This window comes from Megalobrama amblycephala, linkage group LG21, assembly GCF_018812025.1.
Source record: "Megalobrama amblycephala isolate DHTTF-2021 linkage group LG21, ASM1881202v1, whole genome shotgun sequence".
In the NCBI taxonomy this organism is placed as follows: Eukaryota; Metazoa; Chordata; class Actinopteri; order Cypriniformes; family Xenocyprididae; genus Megalobrama; species Megalobrama amblycephala.
Window position 1 is genome coordinate 19,961,265 of NC_063064.1, and position 15,412 is coordinate 19,976,676.

Below are 15,412 nucleotides of genomic sequence, written 5' to 3' on the forward strand. Positions count from 1 at the left end.
ACTGTATGAAGAATTTTTGTGTATAATATTTCACAGTTTACTTTATTTTGCTATCTTCACTATAGTGTCAGTACAAAACAGTACAAAAATAAAAAAATATATATGTAGTGTCTGAATAATTTTTGGTTTGACTGTGTGTATGTATATATATATTTAATATAATATTATATATTTAATATTTTATTATATTACACGTATATATTTTATCACACGCACACACACACACATATACATACATACATATGTGTGTGTGTATGTATAATATAAATAAATGTAATAAAAAAAAAAAAAAAAAAAAAAATATATATATATATATATATATAATTTTATTAGAATTATTTATATTACACACACACACATATATATATATATATGTAAAAATATATGTGTGCATGACAAAATATATTATATATTAAATATATATATATATACATGCAATAAAATATGTATATAAATAATAATATATATTACTTTTTATTACATAAAAAATATAATTTTATTACATAAAATATATATATATATATATATATATATATATATATATATATATATAATTTTATTAGAATTACTTATATTACACACACACACACACATATATATATATATATATATATATATATATATATATATATATATATATATATATATATATATATATATATATATGTGTGTAAAAATATATGTGTGCATGAAAAAATATATATTATATATTAAATATATATATATATATATATATATATATATATATATATATATATATATATATATATATATATATATATATATATATATATTATATATATATTTATATACATATTTTATTGCATGTGTATATATATATATATATATATATATATATATATATATATATATATATATATATATATATATATATATATATATATATATATATATACACACACATGCAATAAAATATGTATATAAATAAAAATATATATTACTTTTTATTACATAAAAAATATTATTTTATTACATAAAATATATATATATATATATATATATATATATTATTTATGGAGCATTTTTAGATGACAGTCACATTTCACTCCAAAATAATAAAAAAATTGTTCTGCATACCGAAAATTAACTTTTTTTTATTCTTATTACTGTAATACAGTCTTATATTCTTAAATTAAATGAATGATTTCACTTTACAGGAATGATAAACGGACTTATAAAATACAAAAACTCTGAATGGTGCCACAATAGCTTTTTCTTTAAGCAAAATATAATTTCTATTTTGAGGTGAAATATGAGATCCCAAGATTCGCCCTTTCATTGAACAATATTTAAAAATACTACACAATTTAAATCCCATTTGAAAGTTTATTTATAGAATTTCACTGCAGAATATGAAGTTGCCCGACTGTCTGAAAATGAAACGCTGGATTTAAATCCATTATTTGAATGCTCTATTTTTAAGCAGTTTTCAAAAACTGAAAGTAGGGACAGAACCGAAAGTTTTTTTTAAACAAATCAATCAAAATACCCCAGCAGCAGGTTTAAACAGTGGCCCATCATTAATCTTAAACTCTTCCTCCTCTCAATATTTTGGTTCCCTATCCAAGTGTTCTTTGGCCGAGCTCAGATGGCTCAACTGACATTAATGAGGGTTAAACTTTGACTATGTTCGGTACAAAAATGCAGCCGCCAACAATCTCAAGCGTAGCGTACAGCTCCACGTCATCTCCATGCCTAAGAAACACGCGCTCAGTCATACTCCACAGTTCCTGTACATTTAAACTATTAAAGTTCTTCATTCGCTCTAGATGCTCAGGGTGTTGAGTGCTGGCACAAGAGTGACGGCTTCAGGTCCGTTCTGATTCTGGTCATGTGACCCTTTGCCCTGTAAAACCTTCTGTCTATGTCTCTCCTCTTGACGTTTCTTCTTTTCTAGACGCTGTTGCTCTTTCCTTTGTTTATTAGAGAGCTAAAAAGCATAAAAATACAAGAACACTTAATTACTTTCATCTGAGAATCTCAAATATGACACAATTTATCATTCAAAACGATCTCTGTTACCTTGGGTTTATGTGAGATGCTGTCCTCTGTTGGCGATACGATTTCACTACATTCAGCCTGCATGCCTTGACATAAAGAGTGTGTCCCCGAGGCCGAATCTCTCTGTGATGATTGGTTGCTCAGTTCAGACTCCAGCCAATCACCGTGGCACGTTTGTGATGTGGCATCCGATTGACATAGATTGTCTGATTGACCTGCGGACACAAAACAGCAGTGAGAGCATGTTGGGAGTAAAGGAAACAGAATTAAAACATTGATTTAAAAACGGACGGACTGTCGGCACAGAGAATGTTCAAGATCAGCTCTTCATCTTCAGAGAGAGAGCGCGAGGGAGAGGCGCCTCTCGACTTCTCTTTCTGCCCGTCTCCAAAGCGCCTGGAATTATTCAGACTCTATCCAAAGAAAAGATGACAAAGTCACATGATAAGAGCTTAGCAAATCACAAACAAGGTCACCTACAGTGCATCCAGAAAGTTTTCACAGTGCTTCACTTTTTCCACATTTTGTTATGTTACAGCCTTATTTCTGGATTAACTGGATTAAATTTATTATTTTCCTCAAAATTCTACAAACAATACCCCATGATGATAATGTGAAAGGAGTTTGTTTGAAATCTCTTGAAATTTATTAAAAATAAAAAATGAAAATAAATCACATGTACATGCAAGTATTCACAGCCTTTGCTCAATACTTTGTTGAAGCACTTTTGGCACCAATTACAGCCTCAAGTCTTTTTTCAGTATGATGCTACAAGCTTGGCACAGCTATTTTTGGGCAGTTTCTCCTATTCTTCTTTGCAGGTCCTCTCACACTCCATCAGGTTGGATGGGGAGCGTCGGTGCAGAGCCATTTTCAGATCTCTCCAAAGATCGGGTTCAAGTCTGGGCTCTGGCTGGGCCACTCAAGGACATTCACAGAGTTGTCCTGTAGCCACCGCTTTGTTATCTTGACAGTGTTGTCCTGTTGAAAGATGAACATTCACCCCAGTCTGAGGTCAGAGCGCTCTGGAACAGGTTTTCATCAAGGATGTCTCTGTACATTGCTGCATTCATCTTTCCCTAGATCCTGACTAATCTCCCAGTTCCTGCCGCTGAAAAACATCCTCACAGCATGATGCTGCCACCACCATGCTTCACTGTAGGGATGGTATTGGTCAGGTGATGTACGGTGCCTGGTTTCCTCCAGACATGGCGCTTGCTATTCAGGCCAAAGAGACCAATCTTTTTGTTTCTCATGGTCTGAGAGTCCTCCAGGCGGGCTGTCATGTGCCTTTTACTGAGGAGTGGCTTCCGTCTGGCCACTCTACCATACAGGCCTGATTGGTGGAGTTCTGCAGAGATGGTTGTTCTTCTGGAAGGTTCTCATCTCTTCACAGAGAAACACTGGAGCTCTGTCAGAGTGACCATCGGGTTCTTGGTCACCTCCCTGACTAAGGCCCTTCTCAGTTTGGCCGGGCGGCCCGCTCTAGGAAGAGTCCTGGTTGTTCCAAACTTCTTCCATTTACGGATGATGGAGGCCACTGTACTCATTGGGACCTTTAATGCTGCAGAAATTTTTCTGTACCCTTCCCCAGATCTGTGCCTCGATACACTCCTGTCTCTGAGGTCTACAGACAATACCTTAGACTTCATGGCTTGGTTTGTGCTCTGACATGCACTGTTAATTGTGGGACCTTATATAGACAGGTGTGTGCCTTTCCAAATCATGTCCAATCAACTGAATGTACCACAGGTGGACTCCAATCAAGCTGAAGAAACATCTCAAGGATGATCAGTGGAAACAGGATGCACTGAGCTCAATTTTGAGTGTCATGGCAAAGGCTTTTTTGTTTATTATTTTTAATAAATTTGCAGGAATTTCAAACAAACTTCTTTCACGTTGTCATCATGGGGTATTGTTTGTAGAATTTTGAGGAAAATAATTAATTTAATCCATTTTGGAATAAAGCTTTAACATAACAAAATGTGGAAAAAGTGAAGCGCTGTGAATACTTTCCAGATGCACTGTAAATAAACTCTAAGATTCAAAAGTTCTTTATTTTAAAGGTGCCCTCGAATGAAAAATTGAATTTATCTTGGCATAGTAGAATAACAAGAGTTCAGTACATGGAAAAGACATACATTGAGTTTCAAACCCCATTGCTTCCTCTTTCTTATGTAAATCTCATTTGTTTAAAAGACTTCCGGAAAACACGCGGATCTCAACATAACACCGACTGTTATGTAACAGTTGGGGTGTACGCCCCAATATTTGCATATATGCCAGCCCATGTTCAAGCATTAGACAAGGAAAGGCAGTATTAACGTCTGGATCTGTGCACAGACAAGGTAAGCAAGCAAGAACAACAGCGAAAAATGGCAGATGGAGCAATAATAACTGACATGATCCATGATATCATGATATTTTTAGTGATATTTGTAAATTATCTTTCTAAATGTTTCGTTAGCATGTTGCTAATGTACTGTTAAATGTGGTTAAAGTTACCATCGTTTATTACTGTATTCATGGAGACAAGAGAGCCGTCGCTATTTTCATTTTTAAACACTTGCAGTCTGTATAATTCATAAACACAACTTCATTCTTTATAAATCTCTCCAACAGTGTGTAATGTTAGCTTTAGCCACAGAGCATAGCCTCAAACTCATAGAGAATCAAATGTGAACATCAAAATAAATACTTTACTCACATGATTCGATGTATGCACACAGCATGCATGACGAACATCTTGTAAAGATCCATTTGAGGGTTATATTAGCTGTGTGAACTTTGTAAATGCGCTGTAATACAGTCGAGAGCTCGTGAGGCAGGGGGCACGCGAATTAAAGGGGCGGCGCGCTGAAAAAATCAGTGCATAGTTAATGATGCCCCAAAATAGGCAGTTAAAAAAAATTATTTAAAAAAAATCTATGGGGTATTTTGAGCTTAAACTTCACAGACACATTCAGGAGACACCTTAGACTTATATTACATCTTGTGAAAAAGCATTCTTGGGCACCTTTAAAGAAGTCTCACCAAGGCTGCATTTTGCTGATCAAAAATACAGTAAAAACTGTAATATTATGAAATATTATTACAATATAAAATAACTGTTTTCTATTTTCATATAATTAAAAATGTAATTTATTCCCGTGTTGGTAAAGCTGAATTTTCAGCATCGTTACTCCAGTCTTCAGTGTCACATGATCCTTCAGAAATCATTCTAATATGCTGATTTGCTCAAGAAACATTTATAATTATTATTATTAACATTATAAATGTCTTCACTGTCACTTTTGATCAATTTAATGTCCTTGCTGAAGAAAAATATTCATTGTGCCCCCACACTTCTGAATGGTAAATGCTCCTTTAGGAATTGTCCATCTTTGGTTCATGCGTGTGTCTGATGTTTGTTTAGTTGACAGACCTCTATACGTAGATGTGCCGGACTCTCCGAGTTGTCTCCAATCTTCCGGACGCTGTCATAATGGTCTCCATAGCGATATGCGATGTGTAGCTCACGGCACGACGGCTTGTCTGTACCATTTATCTAAATGGCAAGAAAGAAAGCATTAATAAAGACACACTTTAGAATTACATGAATCAAATATATAAATGCTCCATCACCTCCCACAATGGATTGTTCAGCTGATGAATAACCACTTTCAACTGCTGGCTGCGAGCGAAGGCCACGATGGCATCATTACCGGCAAACATGCCTGGCTGTGAGAGGTTTGACACTGAGAATGAAAAAAATGACAAGGATTTCTTCAATGACATACAAGAACTTTCCTTCAGGAATGCACTGAAATAGCTGGATAACACAGCACTCAAATTTAGTAAAATATATATATATATATATATATATATATATATATATATATATATATATATATTACACACATACAGGGACAAACAGGAAATAATTACATGTAAATATGAATATATAGATCTAAATCTGAATATATATTTATAGGCCTAAATATATAATGTAAATATGAATATACAGTCAGAAAAATATAGTTACAAATCTGAATATATAGTCATAAGTTTGAATATAAAAAATATAAATCGTGAATATATAATTATTAGTCAGAATATATATTTATAAATCCCAAATATATTAGTTATAACTCTGAATATATAAATATAAATCAGAATATATATAGTTATAAGTCTGAAAATATAAATGCAGATCCTGAATATATAATTATTAGTCAGAATATATATTTATAAATCCTGAATATAGTTATAACTCTGAATATATAAATGTAAATACTGAATGTATAGTTATCAGTCAAAATATATAGTTATAAATCCTGAATATATAATATTGTCTACTTCTTAGGTCCTGAATTTTAGCACAGGATTGTGGGTATTGCATATCATTTTACTCATTCCTACAAGTTTCATGCTTATAATGTGCTACATTCCTGCAAACAATTATTAGCATGCAAGTTGAATAAATTATTTTTTTATTTTAAAATAAATAGATTTTTTATTTTTTATAAATTTTTTATTTGAACTTTTTTTATATTTTCATATTATTAATACAGTATTACAGTATATTAATATTCGAATATTGATTTTTACTTTGATATTTTCCATTTTAGTTTAAGTTTTAATAATGTTACTGTGTGTTTTTGTCAGTTTAATTAGTTTTAGCTGATGAATGATAAAAACATTGACAGCCAATCAGAATCCATCCTGCTTTAAAGAGCTTGAGCATTTAAAGTGACAGACGACAAAACTGCAGCATACACTTAGAATAAACAGAACAATATTGTTCATTGAAGTGGACGCTAATATAGTTATCGTTATAGTTATCTTAATAGTCATCGATCTTGGTGTGAACGGGCCTTTAGTTTTTTTTTAGTTTTTTCAGATTTAGTTATAGTTTATTAATTTATTTTCAATTTAAGACTTCAACTTCGACTTCAAAATTAAAAATGTTCTCTTGGCAACTAACTGAAATAAAATTCATTTTATTCCAATTAAAGTAAATGTCTTTTTTAATACTTTTATAGTGGCTCATGTCAAATGTCTGTAGTACAAATGGTGTGGGACAAGTTTAAACCATAATTAACAGTAATTTCTGGTGTTAATGTGAGTTGCAATGCAATCTGGTTTTGTTTAAGCAGAAGTTTCAGTTTATTTTAATCCAGTTTATTTTGACCAGAAGATGATTTATGGCAGCACACACACTTTAGACACTTCTCTTACAGTGCTGTGTGAACGGCACTTCGTCTTCAACGAAGGGCTCGAAGTCCTGCCTGTGGGTCATCATGTACTGTACCGTCTCCTGCCGCAGATGCAGATGACTCCGCGAATGTCCCTCCAGCTGATCTCCAAGAGCTCGGAACAAACAGTTTCTGTGGGACAACATGAGAAACACAAGCTTGACTCCTTAAGGAACCGTATATGGTCATCACAATCATCCTGTAACAGAAGCCCACACATACCCGTCTCCAGGCACCTCTCGGAGTTTGAGACCCAGAGCCTGAAGCTGGTTGGAAAAGCTGACAAACTCCTCTCCGTCTTCCCCTCCTGGAGGTCTGTTCTTTTTGTCCTTGGCCAGAGCCCGGCGGGCCGCCCGCTCATCTCTCTTCCTCTCTAATTCACACTTCCTGTTTCCCTTTATGGGCTTTCCTGACTGTTTCCTTGACATGATGATGCGCTGTATTACACTCAGAGATGACGCAGCCGTTTATCTGTCACACACGCAAAACCTAAAACAACACAGCATAAAATTCACACCATCAGTTTTATGACAAGGGGAAGTGCTTGAAATAAACACTTAAAATGACAACCAAAATAAAAAGTGTGACATACAGTGCATGACACTAACAGAAATTACCATGGTAAACACTAACATTACTATTTCTGCAAATATCGTCATTTAATAATAATCTAAAATAAATTAATAGAGGAATACATTCAAATAGTTTGAATGTGTGGTGGCTGAAATCAAAATAACATTAAATTAGTGCTGTCAAATCGATTAATTGCATATTCTAACATAAAAGTTTGTAAATATTATATATATGTATGTGTGTGTGTGTGTGTGTGTGTGTGTGTGTGTGTCCGCCCAATCCGCCCTCTTTGTGCTGTTTTTGTTATCTTTTCAGTTGTTGGTTTTGTCCTTTCTTATTTTATTCTTCTTACTTCAATATATGTTATTTATTTTGATCATTATCCAACGCGCTGTGTCTTCTTTTGTCGCGACTTCCAAGCCGGCCAATAGACAGACACACAGACAGACAGATAGATAGATAGACAAATAGACAGATAGATAGATAGACACACAGACAGATAGATAGATAGACACACAGACAGATAGATAGATAGAGATAGATAGACACACAGACAGATAAATAGATAGACACACAGACAGATAGATAGATAGATAGATAGATAGATAGATAGATAGACAGACAGATAGATAGATAGACACACAGACAGATAGATAGATAGACAAATAGACAGATGGATAGACATATAGATAGATAGATAGATAGATAGATAGATAGATAGATAGATAGATAGATAGACAGACAGACAGACAGACACAGAGCCAGACAGATAGACAAATAGACAGACAGATAGATAGATAGATAGATAGATAGATAGATAGATAGATAGATAGATAGATAGATAGATAGATAGATAGATAGATAGATAGAGACAGACAGACAGACAGACAGACAAATAGACAAATAGATAGACAGACAGATAGATAGATAGATAGATTTTTTTCTCATGGTAATGTCATTGACAGTGGATATGTATAGTGTTGTGCTCATGGTTTTACTCACCTAATCACAGTACTGAAGCCAATGAATCATGTTTTCAGATGTGAATTGTTTGTTTTCTGTCTGTCTATATGAATAATTATATAAATTGTGTAATGAATCAAACACACACAAGTTCAGAGTCATGTAACTTACTGCTAACACCTGACAGAGACTGATAAGAGAACAGCAGCGTGATGTGTCAGAAATGACGCGTAATAAACTGTTGCTATCAGATTTGACAGCGTTTAAACGATAAAATGAGTGTTTGTTGAAGAGGAAAGGCAGTTAATGTGTGTCATACAACTGTACTCACATTATTTGTTGACAGTAAGACAATCACTGGACGACAATTTGACCACTAACTCCGGTAAATCTCACTCTGAGCTGTCCAGGGTTTGTTTACTTCCTAAAGAAGCCCAGGCCTCGCTTCCGGTTCCGGCTTCGATTTCAAAATAAAGCCACGGCCGCGACAAGTCATTAAAAATACGTTTAAAATTAGAATATTTATCTTAAAAATTACAAAAATATAAATAAATGTAGTTATTATTGTTTATGGTGTTGTTTGAGTATATTATTTGTTTGAAAAAACACAAATAATGTTTTGGATTATGAATCTTGAATCGTAGACTAGTCTAGCTATAATAACAATAATAAGTTAAGTTTGATGATAATAAGTTTAAAAATGTGTATTTCCCTACATAGACAAGAAACTGTCTTTTTAAAGTGTATTTGTAGTATATTTTAATCACCATCACTTGACTTTTTTTTTTTTTATTTAAATCTTTTTTTTTCTCTTTTGGATGAAAGAAACCATTTTTAAAGCAAACGGAGAAGATTCCTTTATCCGATTTTTGTTAAACATATGCAAACATGTTCATGTAATAATAAATTAATTAATTCCACAAAAGCACAACTGAGAGAAAAGACTCTTAATATGACATTAACAACAAAACACTCTTATTTGATGCAGAATCAAAATATCATCTTACAGTACAACAGAGTGATGCAGAGATTGAGCAAATATGAATTTATTTCATGGCAGTAAAATATAGCACACTCTTCACATGACTTTTATACATCCTTTATAAATAGTTATCATCTAATAAAAAATCATTACACCATCTAAACAGACATACGTAACAGTCAGTCGTAAACTATCAAGTCATTTCCCTCTCCGTGCTGCTCTGCAGCGCTCAGTACAATAACTGGGTCCATTGGTTCCTCATGACGGGTCAGTGCACAAGCAGAACTTCATTTTGGCTCAACTTTCGTTTTCGTCAAGTAGGCATAAACAGCAGCAGGGCACGAGCCTTATGAAGCATGAGCTCTGAAGCTCATCCTCCTCTGTCTGGTCATGGGCATTTCCTTAGCCTTGGCCTCCATCGCAGCATCCATTTCGTCATCTTCAGGGATGGAGGTTTGTGGCTCCTGGACCTGCTCTTTTACTTTTATGAGCTCCTGCACCTTTAGCATCTCAAAATCAGGCTCCTCGTGGTCAGGGAAGAGGGAAGCGGCAACCTGCACCACGCCGCTCACCATTCCCAGGACGGCGAACGTGCCGCCCACTAGGTAGACCTTCAGGCAGCCCTTGGAGGGACCGGACCTCAGCATTTCCTTAGCGAAAGGGATGATCTCATGCATGTCCATTTTAGTTGTGTTACGTCTGTGAAAGGAAAAAAAGAGTGTCAGAGGTCATGATATGGGAATATAACAAAATTAACTATATTACATTAATAAAGAGCCTACTGCTGGAATGAAGTCTTATCTTAAAATCAACATTAAATGCTGTTCGCATTCAATTTTCATATCTTAGGATATTTAATTATAATATAAGGAACATGCATTAAACGGATAGTTCACCCAAAAATTAAAATTCTGAGTTTCTTTCTTCTGCTGAACACAAAAGAAGATATTTTGAAGAATGTTGGTAATCAAAAGGATTTTGGTCCCCATTGACTTCCATAGATTTTTATATACTATAGTTTTTTAATACTATGGAAGTCAATGGGGTCCAAAATCTGGTCAAAACTGGGGACCAAAAACTGGTCACCGATATTCTTCAAATTTCATTCTTCAAAATATCTTTAGCAGAAGAAAGAAACTCTTACAGGTTTGGAACAACTTGAGGGTGAGTAAATGATGACAGAATTTTCATTTTTGGGTGAACCGTCCCTTTAAGAAAGTAAAGTTCTGGGAAGCAAAGATTATTTTTAAGCCTGAAAGCAACATTTTAAGTTTTGAAAAATGTTAATAGGCTATACCAAATTACTAAAATCTGTTTATTTTTTACTTTTATTATATAAGCAACTGTCAACCACCTTTAAACACTAAGCAACATTATGAGTCAAAAATTCATCACAAGTAGATTTACCACTAACTGAGCTAATGCAGGTGCAGAGTGTCATACACATAGACCATCATGGTAACACACAACACTAAAAAATCCAATAAACTCTATTTTAACAACTTAAGATGTAACATCAAACCCTAATGAACATAACTGATAAGAAAGAAACAATTATTTCAACTATATATATATATATATATATATATATATATATATATATATATGCAGAAAAATACTCACTTGTAAACCGCAGAAGAACCCGCTCATAGAAGAACTTCTTTGCTTATCCTCAGAGCTTCAGTGGGTGCTGCAGGTACAGAAGCTCTGCCTATTTAAGGCTAGTGGGTCTCGGTCGACACCCACACGATATGAATATTCATGAGGCTGGAAAGTAGACGCAACTTTTGTCCAAGTTGCTTCATGTGAATGGGGAGTGACTCCGGGTCTGCGGGCGAGAGATGAACCGTGTCTGCCAAGAGACACTGGAGGAAATCTGTGTGGTGGTCACGTGATAACGCTATGACATGCACTGTACGTGAGGACTGTGAGTGTAAACATACTGACGATGAGGTTTTTATTAGTACAGAGAACTTGATGATCCAGCTGTGACAGTTAATACTAAATCTACACATATTAAAAGTTCGCAGATCAGTTTTATGGCGTTGTGAGGAGCGGTAAAGATGTTTAACAACAAGTAGGCCTGGATCCAGATGATATGAAACGTAAACAAAGACGTGAGGAATAGAAAAAATGTACTGGTACTTTTATAGCTAAAAGTCTCATATGCTCAATAAGGATGTGTTTATTTAATGAAAAATATAGTAAAAACAGAGAAATATTAGTTCAAAATAACTGTTTTCCATTTTATTTATTCATCAATGAATTTTCAGCATCATTACTCCAGTCTTCAGTGTCACATGATCCTTCAGAAATCATTCTAATATGATGATTTGATGCTCAAGAAACATTTCTGATTATTATCAATGTTGAGAACGATGTTTTTGCTGCTCAATATTTTTGCCAAAAGTTTAGGGTTCTTTTAAAAAAAGAAAAGAAAAGAAATTAATACTTTAATTTAGCAAGCACATTAAAGGGTTAGTTCACCCAAAAATGAAAATAATGTCATTTATTACTCACCCTCATGTCGTTCCACACCCGTAAGACCTTCGTTCATCTTCAGAACACAAATTAAGATATTTTTGTTGAAATCCGATGGCTCAGTGAGGACTGCATAGCCAGCAATGACACTTCCTCTCTCAAGATCCATTAATGTACTAAAAACATATTTAAATCAGTTCATGTGAACACAGTGGTTCAATATTAATATTATAAAACGACGAGAATATTTTTGGTGCACCAAAAAAAACAAAATAAAGACTTTTATAGCGATGGCCGATTTCAAAACACTGCTTCAGGAAGCTTCGGAGCACAAATGAATCTTTTGTGTCGAATCATGATTCGGATCGCGTGTCAAACTGCTGAAATCACGTGACTTTGGCGCTTTGAACCACTGATTTGAAGCAATAGTATGTAATTTATTTGTTCTCTGACAGAGCGCACAGCCTCAACTGAATGCGCTGCTCCGCCCAGCCACTCACTGAACAACAGACAGAGAGTGGTGCGCCTGCGGCAGTGGCAGGAAAGCAAGACCTCGCGCTTATGCGGCAGTATCGGTGGGTCTTGGAAGCTAGATCAGGTTAACAATTATATTCGTCACAATGCGCTTTCTTGGAAAAAAGTTGCAAAAGGGGTCGGAATAGTCACTAAGTTGGCAACACTGATGCAGCCTTCCGTCTCCAGGTCCCAGCCCGCCGCTGTCCAAAATGGTGTTACGACAATTTTGCACCGGCCGGAGGCAATTACCAAACTGGTTCCGTGTGTGTATCACACCAATGTACCTATTTTATGACAGAAAATTAAAGTTATTAATTATGAAGGCTATATTTCAATATAAACTGGTAGTATTATTTTTCTTCAAAACTATCTAACAAAAAATGTAATGCCTGTAGGAATAAAATTTAATGCTTTTTAATTCCATTTAAGGCCTTAATTTTCGCAAAATCCATTTAATGACTTTTTTTAATGCCCCGTGGATACCCTGCTCACTGAGCCATCGGATTTCATCAAAAATATCTTAATTTGTGTTCCAAAGATTAATGGAGGTCTTACGGGTGTGGAACGGCATGAAGGTGAGTAATAAATGACATTATTTAAATTTTTGAGTGAACTAACCCTTTAAATTGACCAAAATGATTAATTATTAATATAAAATACTCAGAATCATATTGTTACAAAAGATTTCTATTTCAAATAAATGCTGTTCCTTTGAACTTTATATTCAAATAATCCTGGAAAAAATGTACACAAAAATATTAAGCATCAAAAACATTAATAGTAATAAGAACCATTATTAATAATTGATTAATAATCATGTGACCCTGAAGGCTAAGGTAATGGATTCAGGATACTCCGAAGAATAACTGTATCACATGGTACAGTATTTCCATTGTACAATGTGCAAATAAAAACAGTAATACTGTGGTACCTCGTAAGTGATACATTAGTAAGTAAAGGGAAATAAAAATACATAAGGTGCGTCAGAAATTTACTGTCAGAAAACTATAATGATAAGGTAAATTCCTCATGTTTGTTTTTTTCAGACAGGAAATTAGACTATGATAAGAGATGCCACATCATTGGCTGAAATGACCTTTACTCCACTGCCCTCTGATCATGCTCTTATATCAACAAGCCTGATGAATGAATTAAAGAACCAATAATATAATGCTAGTTTATTGCATTGGTTCTTAAATGCTTCAAAAGTAAACAAAAATGTCTTTCAAATAAAAAATTTAAATGTATTAATAATATACCATGAGCTGCATTTTTTTATTTAATATAATTAATTTAAATATAATTATATATTTTATATAAAATGTGTTTTAATCTTTTTTTTTTAATTTTTAAATTAACATTAAGGCTTTCCAACGGCATGATACTGTATTTATGAAGTATAAAGGGGAATTGTAAATGTCTTTAAGCAATTATGAGCTTTATAATTATGGCTTTATAGTTCAAAAGCAAAACACAATATGCCACCATTAATCATTTAAGCCACTGCAATATCGTTTTTTTCAGAGTCACGTTATAAACACTGCAAGAGTCAATGATTTTGCATTATATGGAGTTTGTAAACAGCAAACATGCTGACCTTTCACTTTCAGAAACGTCAAGCACATCCTGAAAATGGAGTAAGAATCATCAGTGCTGTGTCTCTCGGGAGGCTGCTTGCATATGAGGTGAGAAGGCAGTTGAATGTTGGGTAAGGGACTCACTGTAGACATGCTGCTTCAGATACTTTTGACCCGTTTGGCTCTGATATGAGCCATGCTCTCTTCCCTAGATGCACAGACAGTGTTGGGAAACCACGTTCAACACGCGCAGCTCGTGCTGGAGCAGCAGACGTGACCGTTTGCACTGTACACAGGAAGAAACTCATTTCTGTCATGACAACTCTCTGAGTTTTTGGCATGGTAATGGGTTTGACAATGTTGACATGTTTGGTCTTGGCAAAACAGATCTGCTACACTGCTGTTGCTGCTGCTGTTGGTTATTGCTGCTGCTGCAAGCATGAATTACCCATTGCAGATCTATACAGGTGGAGCTGGGGAAGGTGGAGGGTTTCTGAAAGCGTGCTGCAACTGCTACAGCAAATGCTGACCAGTATTTGAAGGTTGAGCAGCTCACTGGCTACTGATACAGCAGGAACCAATCAGCTGTGCCCTACAGATAAAGATGTTATTGCAAGCAGATTGAGTTAAGGACCTTTAATGTTTTTAAAAGAAGTTTTTCCTGTGATCAAAGCTGAATTTTCAGCATCATTACTCCAGTCTTCAGTGTCACATGATCCTTCAGAAATCATGCTGATTTTATGAAACATTTCTTATTATCAATGTTGAAAACAGTTCTGTGCTTTTTGTCAGGATTCTTTGGTGAATAGAAAGTTCAAAAGAACAGCATTTATCTGAAATACAAAGCTTCTGTAACATTATACACTACCGTTCAAAAGTTTGGGGTCAGTAAGATTTTTTTATTTTTATTTTTTTGAAAAGATATTAAAGAAATTAATACTTTTATTCAGAAAGGATGCATTAAATCAATCAAAAGTGACAAGACAAATAAATGCTGTTCTTTTGAACTTTCTATTCATCAAAGAATCCTGAAAAAAAAAAAAAATTGTACACAAATATTT

The 15,412-nt window shown here is 34.3% G+C and overlaps 2 protein-coding genes across 3 annotated transcripts; both read right to left on the reverse strand.

Moving 5' to 3' along the window:
- Window positions 1-1,333: 1,333 nt before the first annotated feature.
- Window positions 1,334-9,272, reverse strand: otud3 (OTU deubiquitinase 3). Of its 2 annotated transcripts, XM_048172755.1 has the most exons (9): window positions 9,127-9,225; window positions 8,835-8,898; window positions 7,482-7,748; window positions 7,243-7,391; window positions 5,647-5,759; window positions 5,447-5,569; window positions 2,318-2,435; window positions 2,044-2,237; window positions 1,334-1,951 (listed from the first exon to the last, which is right to left on the reverse strand). In XM_048172755.1, the coding sequence occupies exons 3-9, from the start codon at window positions 7,685-7,687 to the stop codon at window positions 1,787-1,789; spliced, it is 1,068 nt and encodes a 355-aa protein (XP_048028712.1). In that variant the 5' UTR covers window positions 7,688-7,748; window positions 8,835-8,898; window positions 9,127-9,225; the 3' UTR covers window positions 1,334-1,786. The 2 variants fall into 2 exon arrangements, with proteins under 2 accessions (XP_048028712.1, XP_048028711.1); XM_048172754.1 differs by lacking the exon at window positions 8,835-8,898 and having other exon boundaries at window positions 9,127-9,272.
- Window positions 9,273-9,825: 553 nt separating this feature from the next.
- g0s2 (G0/G1 switch 2) lies at window positions 9,826-11,625 on the reverse strand. The gene is made up of 2 exons (XM_048172756.1): window positions 11,401-11,625; window positions 9,826-10,476 (listed from the first exon to the last, which is right to left on the reverse strand). The coding sequence occupies exon 2, from the start codon at window positions 10,458-10,460 to the stop codon at window positions 10,125-10,127; it is 336 nt and encodes a 111-aa protein (XP_048028713.1). The 5' UTR covers window positions 10,461-10,476; window positions 11,401-11,625; the 3' UTR covers window positions 9,826-10,124.
- Between the last annotated feature and the right edge of the window lie 3,787 nt (window positions 11,626-15,412).

Excerpts from the sequence above, each read along its gene's own strand:
- otud3 (XM_048172754.1), bottom strand. The coding sequence starts at position 7,687 with ATGTCAAGGAAACAGTCAGGAAAGCCCATAAAGGGAAACAGGAAGTGT. Across the intron at positions 7,392-7,481 it reads CGAGAGGTGCCTGGAGACGG|AAACTGTTTGTTCCGAGCTC; the intron begins GTATGTGTGGGC and ends GTTGTCCCACAG. Across the intron at positions 5,760-7,242 it reads AGTGCCGTTCACACAGCACT|TGTCAAACCTCTCACAGCCA; the intron begins GTAAGAGAAGTG and ends TTTCATTCTCAG.
- g0s2 (XM_048172756.1), bottom strand. The coding sequence starts at position 10,460 with ATGGACATGCATGAGATCATCCCTTTCGCTAAGGAAATGCTGAGGTCC.